Genomic DNA, 17,734 nt, shown 5'->3' with positions numbered 1-17,734 from the left:
AACAATTTATTCAATGCAATCTTTTCTTCTGTTTGCTACATATTTTTAAAGTTTGAGATTTGAAATATGTTCTTGAGGAGTCCCCAGGCTACATGCTTATAGTATTGTCTTGTAGGTGTTGTCACCTTTCTACATCTTCCAGTTGTTCAGTTGTGGCATCTGGTTTGCAGATGAGTATTACTACTATGCCAGCTGTATCGTTGTCATCTCAGTGGTCTCCATAACAGCCACTATATACCAAACCAGAAAGGTAATCCTATGTTTGTTTTCTGTGGCATCATTGTATATGGGGGGGGGGGGGGTTCTCTGATTTTGAGGACACTCATATCCCAATGGATTTCAAGGCCTTGTAAAAATATACAGGTTATATAATGTTTCACTATACTAAAACCATATCCACACAATCACATTCTCCCAACAGTGTAAACCATATCCACACAATCACATTCTCCCAACAGTGTAAACCATATCCACACAATTACATTCTCCCAACAGTGTAAACCATATCTACACAATCACATTCTCCCAACAGTGTAAACCATATCCACACAATTACATTCTCCCAACAGTTTAAACCATATCCACACAATTACATTCTCCCAACAGTGTAAACCATATCCACACAATCACATTCCCCCAACAGTGTAAACCATATCCACACAATTACATTCTCCCAACAGTGTAAACCGTATCCACACAATCACATTCTCCCAACAGTGTAAACCATATCCACACAATCACATTCCCCCAACAGTGTAAACCATATCCACACAATTACATTCTCCCAACAGTGTAAACCATATCCACACAATCACATTCTCCCAACAGTATAAACCATATCCACACAATCACATTCTCCCAACAGTGTAAACCATATCCACACAATTACATTCTCCCAACAGTGTAAACCATATCCACACAATTACATTTTCCAAACAGTGTAAACCATACCCACACAATCAAATTCCCCCAACAGTGTAAACCGTATCCACACAATCACATTCTCCCAACAGTGTAAACCATATCCACACAATCAAATTTCCCCAACAGTGTAAACCGTATCCACACAATCACATTCTCCCAACAGTGTAAACCATATCCACACAATCAAAGTCCCCCAACAGTGTAAACCATATCCACACAATCACATTCTCCCAACAGTGTAAACCATATCCACACAATTACATTCTCCCAACAGTGTAAACCGTATCCACACAATCACATTCTCCCAACAGTGTAAACCATATCCACACAATCACATTTTCCCAAAAGTGTAAACCATATCCACACAATCACATTCTCCCAACAGTGTAAACCATATCCACACAATTACATTCTCCCAACAGTGTAAACCATATCCACACAATCACATTCTCCCAACAGTATAAACCGTATCCACACAATTACATTCCCTCAACAATGTAAACCATATCCACACAATCACATTCTCCCAACAGTGTAAACCAAATCCACACAATCACATTCTCCCAACAGTGTAAACACTTGGCAATTCACAAATCCAACCCAACCCCTAAATGTTAATGATTTCACATTTATTTATTTGTGATTTGTGATTATTGAATTAATGACTGAATAAATAAGTGCAATAGAATAACACCTGTCCTGGAGGTTATAAAACTTTTTTGAGCACATCTTCATACTCAAACTCAAACTCTGTGTTCTATATCATTTAGAGAAGATAAGATAAGTTTATTCCAATTTAGACAGCTTATAAAGAGGGAATTTTTTTTACTCATATTCAAAAGTCAGGGTTATAAAACTTTTATAAAATCATTCTCATTCTCAAATTGAGTACATTCTCAAGATTTTTTGAGTATGCTTTGGAGCTTGCTCAGAGTTGTACTCAAAACAAACATGTTAGAGTTTGACTACAAAGTTTTATAACCTCCATGCCTGGTATTAACTATTTCACCTGAGTTGTACTCAAAACAAAAAAGTTTGAGTTTGAGTATGGTAAAAGTTTACCTGAGTTAAAACTTAAAATTCTCAAACAATTATCTTATAGATCTGTCAACATTGACTTCAGAGTGAAATGGAAATTTATTTTTGACTTGAGAATATTAAGAATAGATAAAAGCAAAAGAAAAAGTTCTAGTCACTTCTGTATACTAGATCAAACAACTTTAGACACAACAGCTAAATGGCTGGGTTTTGTTTGCAGGCACTTGTTGAAAATTTGTGTCAAAACATGACTGTTCATTTGGACAAACTGTTAAAATCTGCTTTGTTGTAGATGCAAAGAGCATTAAGAGACACCATAGAATCATCGACAATCGTGTCCAGACTAAGTGGAGATAGTAAGATTATTTTTATTTAAATCATAGAATTTTCTTCTCCCCAAGAGAACTTTCTGATATTGAATCTATTAGATACCTAAATGTATAAGGTAATTAAAGAGTACAGCTCATTAGAAAAATTGATGCTGTTTTCAGCTTATGTAGACGTGAATTCGGATGATCTGGTGCCTGGCGACATTATTTCTATCCCACGGAATGGCTGTTTCATGCAGTGTGACGCCGTGCTTCTGACAGGAAACTGTATCATTAATGAGAGTATGCTCACAGGTGATGGTCTAATTCTAATACCTCATGGATCACTATTAAACTGCATTAGATTTTATATTTGTGATTTTTCAGTCGAATGTATACAATATACTCATCTGCATATACATACTCAGGATATATTGAAATTCAGGGGATCAACTTGAATTGTTCATCATATCCAAAATTGAATATAACTGATGCTGAACATTATGAATAATGTTACTGTGGATTTATTTTCACTTCAGTGTTACAGATAGTTCAATACAAGTGACTTCAATATTACAGATAGTTCAATATAAGTGACTTCATTATAACAGATAGTTCAATATAAGTGACTTCATTATAACAGATAGTTCAATATAAGTGACTTCAATATAACAGATAGTTCAATATAAGTGACTTCAATATAAGTGACTTCAATATAAGTGACTTCAATATAACAGATAGTTCAATATAAGTGACTTCATTATAACAGATAGTTCAATATAAGTAGCAACCACCACCCATTTTTTAAAAATTACCCAAAACAATAAAAATCAGGTGTAATTACCAATTTTGAGTATGCTGATTTCAAATCTGGATTCCTTTTACTCCAATTTCTTATAGAAAATGAGGTATAGTGTCTTAAACACCCCTACCGTCAGGTTGCCAAAAACAGAAAATGTTTCATTTCGCATCAAAAAGTGACCCAACTTTATTTCTTGAAACACCATTATCCAAAACAATAAAAAGCAGGTGTAATTACCAATTTTGGGTATGCTGAATCCAATTCTGAATTCTTTTTACTCCACTTCCTTACAGAAAATGAGGTATAGTGTCTTAAACACCCCTACCGTCAGGTTGTCAAAAATTGAAAATGTTCCATTTCACATTAAAAAGTGATCTGAAAGTTATTTCTTGAAATAAGGCATACAACATAAATGGAAAACAATTAATACTAAATTGTTCCATGAACATTCTTAGTTGTTTTGGAAAGAATATATCTCACCTCTGGACTTCACAGATACAGGAAAGGAAGTGGAACACGGAGCGGATCAACGATCTTAAATTTAATCAGATTGGGCCATAGCCTAATGAACTGATGAACAGGAGCAAAAGTAAAATTAATAGGAAAACTGATTTATTAAACATCAGCAAGTCTTTTCCGAGAACTTCTGGTAGAGCTGTCCGGGGGGGGGGGGGGGGGGGGGGGGGGGGGGGGCTGAGTTGCATCATTATCAGAATTTACCGAAACAGTGGACTCTCTGGCCAGTCTGGGGGCTGAGCTAGTTGCATCAGAACTGACAGAAGCAGAACTCTCTGGCCAGTCGGGGGGTGGGGGGGCTGAGTGGTATCAGAATCTATTATTTATTTATTTTTTCAAAATTCAGAAATTTAAAAACTGCATGATCAGATTTTTTTGTAACACTAATAATTAATGTCCCTTTATTGCGATGATTCTTCTACAAACCATGATATTAAAAAAAATGAAATGAAATGATAGATAAATAAATAAATAAAATATTTGTAAGTTACTTTATTTCTCTGTAAGTAAGTCACTAATTAAGTGTAACTAGTGGCAGTGCAACTTGCAAGTGAAAATTGCATCATCTGTAGCTAATGACCCCTTTTGCCTTGCCTTGTAATTAATATTGTTGAAAATTTGGCAAATAGCATTTTTAACCCCCCAGTCCATACCCCACTTTTCTTTAAACGTTAAAAATCCAGCTAATTCAGTGAGGAAGAAATGTCACTACCATATTTCGAATTTCCTCTAGACTATATCAAATTAAATACCGCACTGCTATCAGTCACAGTTTGACACTGGTAGGGGTATGGGGACCTGGTCTGCGAGTGTGATGGAAAAGATTCTGATGAAAATAAAGATTCACTCATCATTCAGAAACATTGTATTATTGTATACCACCGGTTTGTTGTGAGTACGTTAATAATGGGAGTTATCTTTCCTTGGATATCTAAATTAATCAAATACTATATGAACACGGGCAATTATCGTCCATGTTTGACCTCAGTATAATTTATTCATGCATAAAATGTATTAATATGTCACTCTTTGTTGCGTATTTCACCGTTAAGTAAATGTTTACATATACTCGCTCTACTTAATCGCTTCAATCTCAAAGGGATTTTCTGGAATCTGCCTAATCACGTGAGATACGCTAAATATAGCTATTTTAGATCCGAACGATCAACTTCGCATCATTCGTAGGCTCTAGGTTTATCCATACTAGCCCGTAAAAAATAGGGTGTAACCTCGTCCCACTTTTCCTGTAGAAATAAAAATAGAACATGACGCGCCACCTAGCGAGCGTGGTTGTTGCTAATATAAGTGACTTCAATATAACAGATAGTTCAATATAAGTGACTTCAATATAACAGATAGTTCAATATAAGTGACTTCAATATAAGTGACTTCAATATAACAGATAGTTCAATATAAGTGCATGACTTCATTATAACAGATAATTTCAATACAAGCGACTTCAATATTACAGATAGTTCAATACAAGTGACTTCATTATAACAGATAGTTCAAAATAAATGACTTCAATATAACAGATAGTTCAATATAAGTGACTTCAATATAACAGATAGTTCAATATAAATTACTTCAATATAACAGATAGTTCAATACAAGCGACTTCATTATAACAGATAGTTCAATATAAGTGACTTCAATATAATAGATAGTTCAATATAAGCATGAACTTCAATATAACAGATAGTTCAATATAAGCGACTTCAATATTACAGATAGTTCAATTTAATATAAGCAACTTTAGTATAACAGATAGTTCAATATAAGGGACTTTAATGTGAGAAGAGTAGACCGCGTACTTGTAAAATTCGAATTTTGATTACAGGAGAAAGTGTACCAGTGACTAAAACTCCATTACCCAACCCTAAAATGTCCAAGTCACAGGAGGATATCTTGTTCAACCTGAAGGATCACGCGAAACACGTTCTGTTTTGTGGCACACACATCTTACAGACCAGGTTTTATGGCTCCCAGCATGTTAAGGCTGTGGTTCTGCGGACAGGTAAAGCTCGACAAGCTTGTCTTTCTGATCAACATAATTCAATTACAGTAAGACATGTTTATAGCAAAGTGGGAAGGACAAATAGTTTTGATATATGTTATAAGTAATTTGTTATATCCAGTGAGTTAACAGTATGCTGTGGTACAGGATGGTGGACTAGCCGTCTATAACACCTATTTATAACTGTATGCTGTGAGAGTGTTTTATTGTATTGATATAAAGTAATTATCTGGAACTGTTAGCTTTCATTTAAGATTTAGTGATATCATGACAGATGTATTTCTTTCTTTTTTTTTTATTAAAGGATTTTCAACAGCAAAAGGAGAACTGGTGCGTTCCATCATGTTCCCAAAACCTGTGGACTTTAAATTCAATAGGGACACATACATATTTGTCGGCATACTGGCAGCCATTGCAGGGGTCGGATTCATTTACACAGTAGTATTGATGGTATGTAGTCAAACATGGGGCCGCACCTCCATATAGATCTAAATGACGAGTGGAATAGAAGATTTTAATCTGATCAGTTAATATATTACTTTTATACATTAGAATTAAGAAAATGTGAATATAGTCTATTTGCATGTTATTTTTTATAATCTGTGACCACAATGTGATATTGGTCCCTGTCATGGAACTCTTTAATGTTATTGTGATTCTGTCCATTAATATACACTGAATTAAGGAGGTCTATTACAAAACAAAATGGCTGACGTTCCATTCATACCATAAAGAACCACTTAAATAAAAGTATGGCGCCATTGTTCATTTACAGAAAAATATGAATTTTGAAAAGATCAATGGCATATATGAAACACACATTAGCACAATTAATCAAACAACACCCATACTTCTTGACCATCAATGCATACATTTAGTCATCGTTAGTAGATAAAGAGCACAGAATAATTTTGAATTCAGGGGTAGGTCACTCTAATCGGGAAAAAGAGTATCAGGCATCGTTCGACAGTGCTTGACTTAATGTGCAATGTCACAAATATGTATTGTGCCTCGTTCGACAGTGTTTGACTTAATGTGCAATGTCACAAATGTGTATCGTGCCTCGTTCAACAGTGCTTAACTTAATGTGCAATGTCACAAATGTGTATCGTGCCTCATTCAACAGTGCTTGACTTAATGTGCAATGTCACAAATGTGTATCGTGCCTCATTCAACACTGCTTGACTTAATGTGCAATGTCACAAATGTGTATCGTGCCTCATTCAACACTGCTTGACTTAATGTGCAATGTCACAAATGTGTATCGTGCCTCATTCAACAGTGCTTAACTTAATGTGCAATGTCACAGGGGATGCTTACTCCTCCTAGGCACCCGATCCCACCTCTAGTGTGTCCAGGGGTCCGTGTTTGCCCAACTCTCTTTTGTCACATGCATAGGAAGGAATTACTGCCATGGATCCATATGAAGAGTTATCATCCTTTTCAGAGGGACAGTGAACCTTAAGTTGGAATACAAAAAGTCTTGACAATATTTCAGGTGCAAGAGTCTGAGGCATTTGCAGATATTTTCCTTCGTTCCATGGACTTGATCACGATAGCCGTGCCGCCCGCTCTGCCAGCTGCTCTGACCATTGGGATTGTATTTGCTCAGAGACGTCTGAAGAAAAGTCAGATTTACTGCATCAGTCCTCGAAGTATTAATGTCAGTGGAACCATCAATGCTGTTTGCTTTGATAAGGTAAGATAATACGTAACTAGAAGTTTCTTAATTTTACTTGACAACCAACATAATATGTGGCAACTTCAGTATATCAACCTATTTATTAGACATAGTTCTTTATAACTAAACTTTGTTATATCCAATAAAATATTTGCTACTTTCCCCTTGTAGGGAAATAAATAATACTTCATGATAAGTGTGAGTTCATAATAAACACGTTTTTCTGAACCATCCTAATACAAATTCAGTCTGTGGTTATCTTTTAAGAATCATGTCAGTATCGTGTTTTATTACAGACGGGCACTTTGACAGAGGATGGCCTCAACATGCAGAGTATTGTTGGAGTACAAGATGGCTTGTAGGGTTTACATTTTCATTTTTACCCTTTTAAATATACAGTGTATTTGGAATAAACCACTAAGTTTAGGCAAGGAAAATTGTCAGAAAATAAACCAGAGAATTAAAAATTACTGACTAGCATTATTGACATAAAGTTCCGTCACTAATTGATTTGCATATCAACAGCTCTTTGAACGTACCTTAACACACACTCCCTATCCCCAATATATTTGCAATGTGAAAAGAAATGATGCCTCCCTCATCTTCCCCATATTGCTGAGTCATCTCTGCTTTATTCTAAGTTTTGGAGAGTATTCAGAACTCCAGATTATTTTTCCATACTAAGAGTATTTACCTCCACATTTTGGACTCAATTCTTAATTTGCTAAGTAAAATTTTCAAGTAGTAAACATGTTCTTAGGTTTTAGAATTAATGCTGATTTTTTACCATACTTATTGTTAAGATAATGAAGGATAATTCAGCAGATGTATGCTGAAACTTGAATCTCAGATGTCAGCATGCATCGGTATTAGGATAAAGTTTTAATCAAAATAAAAATCATGATGTGCAGTTTGAATATGGACTATATTTCTCAACTTCAAGTACTGCCACTGATTTTCCAAAATTTAAGTAATAGATATTTAAAGTAAAGTTTTACCAAAATTCTATTTAAAAATTTCCATTATCAGCCTAATAGAGATGCTATTGGAATTGTTGTAGCACATTATTTATGAATTCCCCTTGATGTTATACAGGTTTACTGAGGAGCTTCACGACATCAAGGCCCTCCCACATGACCAGGCCCACCTACTGCATGTCATGACCGCCTGTCACTCTCTGACCATCATTGATGGAGTGCTCAGTGGCGACCCACTAGATCTTATTATGTTTGATGCCACAAATTGGGTATGTAAACAACAGAGTCACCACAAAAAGATATGTCATGTATATATACACATTGTACATGTATATACATGTGTATCTCTTGAAGATATTTGCTTATAATTAAAAGAGTTTTAAAAAATTCTGTATATGAAGACAAGTAAATTGAATAAAATTACAAGCTTGATTGATTTGTGAATGAAATCCTTCTGGAGCCACAAGGCTCACAATTAGGGATGGTGCTTATTCTGGTTTTCATGGTCATGAAGAGGATGAGAGTGATCTGATGGCTAACTAGCTCATCTGGTCACAGTTTTCTGGGTGGATCGAGACATTGCAGATAGAGCATTTTATCCAAACTAGAACACGGTGTGTCAACTTTGGGATTTTCACTAAGCAAGGGTTTATGTTCCACCCCTCTTCTCTCCAATTCCTGGCTAATGAAGATGAGGATGTATTGAATTAAGATTTAACGATAATAAAACTAGTTTGAATGTCCCTGTAGGTTGTTTGACTGTATCTGTATTTGAACGGTTGTTACAGGAATTGGAGGAACCTGGAGAGGAAGAGACCAGTAGATATGACATGATTGTCCCTACCATAGTCAGACCAAAAGGATCCAGATCCAGCAACAAGGAGCTGTTCGATGAAGAGTTCAAGGTCAGAACTGATAGAGTGGCTGATGATCTGATAGAGAGGCTGAAGATTTGATAGAGAGGCTGAAGATCTGATAGAGAGGCTGATGACCTGATAATAGTCTTCTAGCTCAATTATCAAATTCAAGAGAGCATATTCCCTCAATAATCTAAAGTCTGTTTTGAGTGGTTGAATTGGTTTTTTCAGTACCAGGTCATTTAAATTTTCATACTGTGACTTAAAATTGGAAAATTAATATGATGCAGTCATGAAAGGTCACAATATGCAAATTTAATTTTTCAGAGAAAGGGATAAATTTTGTGTGACATTCTACCAATACAGCTGTACATCACCTATATCTTAGTGCATATATATGGAGCGCCAATTTAACATAAACTCAAATAATTGAAGATATCTCAATTATTGCCCTCTTTAATTGAATTAATGCGCGCATTAAATCAATTATTGCTCTCATCAATTGAATTAATGTGCACTTCAATTCAATTATTGCTCTCATCAATTGAATTAATGAGAGCAATAATTGATTTAATGTGTGCATTAATTCAATTATTGCTCTCTTCAATTCAATTGATGCGTGCATTAATTGAATTAATGAGAGCAATGATAGATTTGATGCGTGCATTAATTTAATTATTGCTCTCTTCAATTCATTTGATGAGAGCATCAATTTAGTAGAATTATTGCTCGCAATAATTAATTTAGAGCTCGGTATAAATAATTTGATGATCTCTTTAATTCAATTGAAGATATCTTTAAATCATTTACAATGCTTTTGTATAAGGAATTAATGCGCGCATCAATTCTTTTAAAGAAAGCAACAATTCAATTAAAGAGATCATTAATTCAATTCTGGATATGTTGAATTGAAGATATCTTTAATTATATAGTTGCTCTCTCTAAAAGAATTATTGCTCTCTTCAAATGAATTAAAGATATCATTAATTCAATTGAAGAGAGCAATGATTGAATTAATGCGCGCATTAAATCAATTATTGCTCTCATCAAATGAATTAATGCGCACATCAATTCAATTATTGCTCTCATCAATTGATTTAATGCGCGCATTATATCAATTATTGCTCTCTTCAATTGAATTGTAGCACGCATCAATTCAATTGTTGATATCATTAATTCATTTGGAAGAGATCATTAATTCAATTAAAGCGCGCAACAATTCAGCTGAAGAATTAATGTTATCATCAATTCAATTAATGCGCGCAATAATTCAGAATTGAAGATATCATTAATTATTTGAAGAGATCTTTAATTAAATTGTTGCACGCATCAAATGAATTGATGATATCTTCAAATAATTGAAGATATCTTCAATTATTTGAGTTTATGTTAATTTGGCGCTCCATACATATAAGTATATGTTTTGATGTTTTTATTTCCTAGCCAATGCATGATGAGATAGCCATCATGAGACTGTTCACATTTGTTTTGATGTTTTTATTTCCCAGCCAATGCATGATGAAATAGCCATCATGAGACAATTCACGTTTACCTCCAGCCTACAACGGATGTCTGTCATCACAAGAAAACTCGGAGCTCCCAACTTTGAACTCTTCACTAAAGGAGCTCCAGAGATGATTGCCTCTCTTTCTAAACCAGAGACCGGTAAAGACCTTTTCTATAAATTCTGCGTGAAGTTCTCTTCTCTTTAATTGATCTGTATTGTAATACGTACTCTTTCTGCAACTTTTATTTCAGTCCCAAGCAATTTCCATGAGGTTCTTATAAATTACACCAAACATGGGTACAGAGTTATTGCCCTTGCTTATAGATCTTTTCCAACAAAACTAAAGTACACAAAAATACAGAGGATCCAAAGGCAAGTATTGCTGAATCAATTCAAGGGCCATTATCAGACCAATCCAGGGGGCATTATCAGACCAATCCAGGGGTTATTATCACACCAATCCAGGGGGCATTATCACATCAATCCAGGGGGCATTATCTGACCAATCCAGGGGGTGTTATCACATCAATCCAGGGGGCATTATCACATCAATCCAGGGGGTGTTATCACACCAATCCAGGGGGCATTATCACATCAATCCAGGGGTTATTATCACATCAATCCAGGGGGCATTATCACATCAATCCAGGGGGCATTATCTGACCAATCCAGGGGGTGTTATCACATCAATCCAGGGGGCGTTATCACATCAATCCAGGGGGTGTTATCACACCAATCCAGGGGGCATTATCACATCAATCCAGGGGCATTATCACATCAATCCAGGGGGTGTTATCACATCAATCCAGGGGGTATTATCACACCAATCCAGGGGGCATTATCACATCAATCCAGGGGGTGTTATCAGACCAATCCAGGGGTTATTATCACATCAATCCAGGGGGTGTTATCAGACCAATCCAGGGGGTGTTATCACACCAATCCAGGGGGCATTATCACATCAATCCAGGGGTTATTATCACACCAATCCAGGGGGCATTATCACATCAATCCAGGGGGTGTTATCACATCAATCCAGGGGGTGTTATCACATCAATCCAGGGGTTATCACATCAATCCAGGGGGCATTATCACATCAATCCAGGGGGTGTTATCACATCAATCCAGGGGTTGTTATCACATCAATCCAGGGGGTGTTATCACATCAATCCAGGGGGCATTATCACATCAATCCAGGGGGTGTTATCACATCAATCCAGGGGGCATTATCACATCAATCCAGGGGGTGTTATCACATCAATCCAGGGGGCATTTTCACATCAATCCAGGAGGTGTTACCACATCAATCCAGGGGGTGTTATCAGACCAATCCAGGGGCATTATCAGACCTTTAAGCTATATTTTTTCATAGAAGTTTAAGTATCTTGTTGGAAAATAAAAAATGTAATTTCAAAGATAACTAATTTGTTCCACACAGGTGATTTTTTTCTCATACTAATGAGACTGCTGTATAAACTGCATCTGCACTGCGGTTTTAGGCAGTTGCATGAACGAGATGAAAAGATTTAAATCATAAGGTTATAAAAGATTGAGCTATGAACAAAATGTCTAATGTAAATATTTTGGAACATATTTTATGACTATACCATCATGCAACTGTTTAGTGGTCAATATCAAGTGAAATACTGCAAGTTGCATCAGAATGAGAATGAATATCTTTACAAGATAAGAGGTCTTTAATGGTGGTCACAATCACATTTATTCACAATCTTTACTAACATGTTGTGAGTAAAGTTCACTGTTCCAGCACTAACGTCATCAAATGTTAGTATTAAAGACATTTTTTTTTATTGGCTACTCAGAGAGCAAGTAGAGAGGAACCTGACTTTCCTTGGATTCTTGGTGATGGAGAACAGGCTGAAACCAGAAACTACTCCCATCATTCACAAGCTTCTGGACGCCAACATCAGGACTGTCATGGTAACAGGTGTGCTATGTTAGCATTTCTTGTTTTATATACTGTCAGGCTGCTGAACATGGGGTATAATTTTACCTAAAAGCATTCACATTGTAATAAAAGAGGACATTAACTGACTTACAACTGATGTGACTTCTACATTAACTGACTTATAACTGATGTGACTTCTACATTAACTGACTTACAACTGATGTGACTTCTACATTAACTGACTTACAGCTGATGTGACTTCTACATTAACTGACTTACAACTGATGTGACTTCTACATTAACTGACTTACAACTGATGTGACTTCTACATTAACTGACTTACAACTGATGTGACTTCTACATTAACTGACTTATAACTGATGTGACTTCTACTTTAACTGACTTATAACTGATGTGACTTCTACATTAACTGACTTATAACTGATGTGACTTCTACATTAACTGACTTACAACTGATACTGGATTTTTGTGCTCTTTGAAACATTAATAGGAATGTTTGATTTTAGTGTCATATACAGTAAAACACACTTATAGTGAAGTACTGGGGACAAACAATTACAGTAAAACACACTTATAGTGAAGTGCTGGGGACAAACAATTACAGTAAAACACGCTTATAGTAAAGTGCTGGGGGACAAACAATTACAGCAAATCACGCTTATAGTGAAGTGCTGGGGACAAACAATTACAGTAAAACACGCTTATAGTAAAGTGCTGGGGGACAAACAATTACAGCAAAACACGCTTATAGTGAAGTGCTGGGGACAAACAATTACAGTAAAACATGCTTATAGTGAAGTGCTGGGGACAAACAATTACAGTAAAACACACTTATAGTGAAGAGCTGGGGGACAAACAATTACAGTAAAACACGCTTATAGTAAAGTGCTGGGGGACAAACAATTACAGTAAAACACGCTTATAGTAAAGTGCTGGGGGACAAACAATTACAGCAAAAAACGCTTATAGTGAAGTGCTGGGGACAAACAATTACAGTAAAACATACTTATAGTGAAGTGCTGGGGACAAACAATTACAGTAAAACACACTTATAGTGAAGTGCTGGGGACAAACAATTACAGTAAAACACACTTATAATGAAGTGCTGGGGACGAACAATTACAGTAAAACACACTTATAGTGAAGTGCTGGGGACAAACAATTACAGTAAAACACACTTATAGTGAAGTGCTGGGGACAAACAATTTTAATGTTATATTCAGTAAGTTTATGATATGATTTAAAACTACAGGGAATGAGAATCACTTTACTGTAAGCATGTTTTACCATGCTCAGATTGGTCAGGAAATGTTTTTAGCTCACCTGAGCCAAAGGTTCAAGTGAGCTTTTCTGATCAAAATTTGTCCGTTGTCTGTCGTCGTCATAAACTTATCACATTTTCAACTTCCTCTCAAGAACCGCTGGGCCAATTTCAACCAAACTTGCCACAAAGCATCCTTGGGTAAAGGGCTTTCAAGTTTGTTCAAATGAAGGGCCATGTCCCTTTCAAAGGGGAGATAATTACAAAAATGCAAAAATATGGTGGGGTCATTTAAAAATCTTCTTCTCAAGAACCACTGAGCCAGAAAAGCTGAAATTTACATGAAAGCTTCCTGACATAATGCAGATTCAAGTTTGTTCAAATCATGCCCCCCCGGGGGTTGGATGGGGCCACAATAGGGGATCAAAGTTTTACATAATATAAAGGATAAATCTTTAAAAATCTTCTTCTCAAGAACCACGGAGCCAGAAAAGCTGAGATTTACATGAAAGCTTTCCGACATATTACAAATTTCAGTTTGTTAAAATCATGGCCCCCCCAGGGGTAGGATGGGGTCACAAGGGGGGATCAAAGTTTTGCACACAAATATATAGGGAAAATTTTTAAATATGAGCCAAGGTGACTCAGGTGAGCGATGTGGCCCTTGGGCCTCTTGTTTAAAGAAGGAAATTATCATTGTTGATTGGAGAGGAGGGAATTGTGAAAGTTGTTTCTGTTTCAGGAGACAACATGTTAACAGCTCTGAGTGTGGCTCGGGAATGTGGGATGGTCGGCGAAAATCAGAGGATCATCCTAGTCCAGGCCTTTCCCGGAACTCCTGGTAAGAAGGACCCGTGGCTGGAGTACATGTATACGGAAGATCCGGACGACCATGGCCATGACAAATCTACTGTGAGTTATGTAACATTTTGTTAGTAGGTTAAAATGTACACAAACCATATCTTTATTAAGTTGATATGTGTATGTATCATGTGTTTTTTTTATGCCCCTGTAATAAAAGATTCAGGGGCATTTAGTTTTTGGCCTGTCTGTCTGTGTGGTAAAAAACTCTGACCTTGGTCATATCTTTTACACTATAAGAGGTAGAGCTTTCATATTTCGTATGTGTATTTCTTGTGTCAAGAACCTTTCCACTGACACCAAACTTTTTGACTTGGTAACTTAACATTGACTTTTGACCTACTTTTAAAAAATTCAAGTATAAGCCATATCTTTCAATCGTAAGAGGTACTGCTTTTATGTTTAGCATCTGAATTCTTTGTGAGATGACTTTCCAATGATACTAGGTGTTGACATTGTGACCTTGACCTTTGACCTAGTTTTTGGAAATTTTCAAACAACTTTAACCTTGGTTATATCTTTTACACCATAAGAGGTAGACCTTTCAATTTTTGTATGTGCATTCCTTTCCATTGACAAAATCCTTGACCTGGTGACCTTTACATTTAACCTGCTTATAGAAATTTGAATATAAGCCATATCTTCCAAATTGTAAGAGGTACTGTTTTTATATTAAGCATGTGCATTTTTTTGTGAGAAAACCTTTTCAACGATACCAGATTTGTTGACCTTGTGAGCGTAATATTGACCATTGACCTAGTTTTGGAAATTTTCAAAAAGAGGGATACAATGTCTTACAGTTCCACTTTGTTGTAATCCAGTGGCATCAGTGTTTCACAAACACATCTTGTTTCCATTACAGAAAGAGACGAAAATTAGCATGCCCTTTGATTTCCATACAGATTCCTACTACCACTTTGCTATGGATGGAAAGACATGGGCCATCATCAGAAAACATTTCCCCCTGATACTGCAGAAGGTATGTCATAGATAGACTGAATTCTTAAAAGTTTCAAACATATAAACTCAGAAACACCTGCTTTGTGGTATATATAGCATGTTAATTTATGATGAAAAATCAAAGTGATGGACTTGTGAAGGTCAAGGTCATTGAAGCAAATTGCATGCATGAACACAGACACACCCAGGAGCATAATATGTCTCACAAATACATCTTGTTGATAATGTAGGTTATGATGAAACACCATTGTATCAAATACGCTGCAGAAATTTCCTTTCTAGATCTGTGTACGAGGGACGGTGTTCGCTAGAATGTCACCTGACCAGAAATCACAATTAATAGAAGTTCTGCAGGAGTTAGGGTAAATCATCTGTTACAATTTTGTTTATGTGAAAATCGGAGATATTCAGAACAAGAAAATCAGTCATTGAAGTGTGTTACACGTGTATGTTCCCATTAATTTATTTCATGAATGGGAAATAACGATTACAAAGAGACTCTGGTCTGTGTCACAGTTTAATTGTCACCTGTCACCTCTCTGTCCTAGGTACTTTGTCGGGATGTGTGGGGATGGGGCTAATGACTGTGGGGCCCTCAAGACGGCACACGCTGGAATTTCACTGTCCGAGGCAGAGGCTTCTGTGGCATCTCCATTTACGTCAAAACAACCCAACATTGAATGTGTCCCAACACTTATCAGGTAAATTCTGCATCCATCTGTTAGTTGTCAACTATTGATTGAACTATGGATATATCCACTGTGAGATTTTCTCTAGTGTACAAATAGTATACCGCACTGAATGATGGGTCTCTCTTGTAGACAAGGCCGAGGAGCTCTGGTGACTTCGTTCGGAATTTTTAAGTACATGGCCTGCTACAGTTTGACTCAATTTGTCACCGTCTTAATTCTCTATTGGGTCAGTTTACAATGTTTTGCTTGTTTTGTTGGTTGAAATTAATCTATATAGTTTGTGATTCTTTAAGTTATACTTGAATATTTGATAAGTTTTGAAAGAATATACAATGAATTTTAGTTAAAACTTATTCATCTCTTGCCAATTTTTTTTTTAATCATGAATATTGAAAAAGAGGAATATGTCTTAGAGAAAACATCTTTGAAACGTTTTATTTTATTTTCCGTATGATGTCTAGCAGTAGCGATATTATAATTGTTTGTGATTTTGACAGATATTTGCCAACCTGACAGACTTCGAGTTCCTATACATAGATTTGTTCCTGTTGACATCGCTCAGTGTCACATGTAAGTCACACACAATTAAACTACACCCGAGTACACTCACGTGTAAGTCACACACAATTAAACTACACCCGAGTACACTCACGTGTAAGTCACACACAATTAAACTACACCCGAGTACACTGACATGTAAGTCACACACAATTAAACTACACCCGAATACACTGACATGTAAGTCACACACAATTAAACTATACCCAAGTACACTCACATGTAAGTCACACACAATTAAACTATACCCGAGTACACTCACGTGTAAGTCACACACAATTAAACTACACCCAAGTACACTCACATGTAAGTCACACACAATTAAACTATATCTGAGTACACTCACATGTAAGTCACACACAATTAAACTACACCCGAGTACACTCACGTGTAAGTCACACACAATTAAACTACACCCGAGTACACTCACGTGTAAGTCACACACAATTAAACTACACCCGAGTACACTCACATGTAAGTCACACACAATTAAACTACACCCGAATACACTGACATGTAAGTCACACACAATTAAACTATACCCAAGTACACTCACATGTAAGTCACACACAATTAAACTACACTCAAGTACACTCACATGTAAGTCACACACAATTAAACTATACCCGAGTACACTCACGTGTAAGTCACACACAATTAAACTGCACCCGAGTACACTCACATGTAAGTCACACACAATTAAACTATACCCGAGTACACTCACATGTAAGTCACACACAATTAAACTACACCCGAGTACACTCACATGTAAGTCACACACAATTAAACTACACCCGAGTACACTCACATGTAAGTCACACACAATTAAACTATACCATGTAAGC

General features: G+C 36.2%; 1 protein-coding gene and 1 long non-coding RNA gene across 5 annotated transcripts in view; one reads left to right on the top strand and one right to left on the bottom strand.

The window, feature by feature from the left end:
- Positions 1-17,734, top strand: part of LOC125658015 (polyamine-transporting ATPase 13A3-like) — a 49,160-nt gene that overhangs the window by 22,986 nt on the left and 8,440 nt on the right. For all 4 annotated transcript variants that reach the window (XM_056147268.1, XM_056147270.1, XM_056147265.1 and 1 more), the window contains 18 exons: positions 116-250; positions 2,255-2,318; positions 2,454-2,585; positions 5,429-5,605; positions 5,910-6,055; positions 7,104-7,304; positions 7,583-7,644; positions 8,382-8,532; positions 9,052-9,168; positions 10,629-10,785; positions 10,879-10,999; positions 12,451-12,575; positions 14,561-14,730; positions 15,542-15,658; positions 15,922-16,001; positions 16,188-16,340; positions 16,461-16,557; positions 16,829-16,901. In XM_056147268.1, coding sequence (XP_056003243.1) covers positions 116-250; positions 2,255-2,318; positions 2,454-2,585; positions 5,429-5,605; positions 5,910-6,055; positions 7,104-7,304; positions 7,583-7,644; positions 8,382-8,532; positions 9,052-9,168; positions 10,629-10,785; positions 10,879-10,999; positions 12,451-12,575; positions 14,561-14,730; positions 15,542-15,658; positions 15,922-16,001; positions 16,188-16,340; positions 16,461-16,557; positions 16,829-16,901 — 2,278 coding nt within the window. The remainder of the gene's footprint in view (positions 1-115; positions 251-2,254; positions 2,319-2,453; positions 2,586-5,428; positions 5,606-5,909; positions 6,056-7,103; positions 7,305-7,582; positions 7,645-8,381; positions 8,533-9,051; positions 9,169-10,628; positions 10,786-10,878; positions 11,000-12,450; positions 12,576-14,560; positions 14,731-15,541; positions 15,659-15,921; positions 16,002-16,187; positions 16,341-16,460; positions 16,558-16,828; positions 16,902-17,734) is intronic.
- Positions 5,492-7,131, bottom strand: LOC125658030 (uncharacterized). The gene is made up of 3 exons (XR_007363564.2): positions 6,926-7,131; positions 5,993-6,093; positions 5,492-5,629 (listed from the first exon to the last, which is right to left on the bottom strand). It is a non-coding gene; the product is annotated as an uncharacterized LOC125658030 (long non-coding RNA).

Source organism: Ostrea edulis, chromosome 1, assembly GCF_947568905.1.
Source record: "Ostrea edulis chromosome 1, xbOstEdul1.1, whole genome shotgun sequence".
NCBI classification, from domain to species: domain Eukaryota; kingdom Metazoa; phylum Mollusca; class Bivalvia; order Ostreida; family Ostreidae; genus Ostrea; species Ostrea edulis.
Note: the sequence above shows the minus strand (reverse complement) of the source record. Positions and strands in the feature narration are given on the sequence as shown.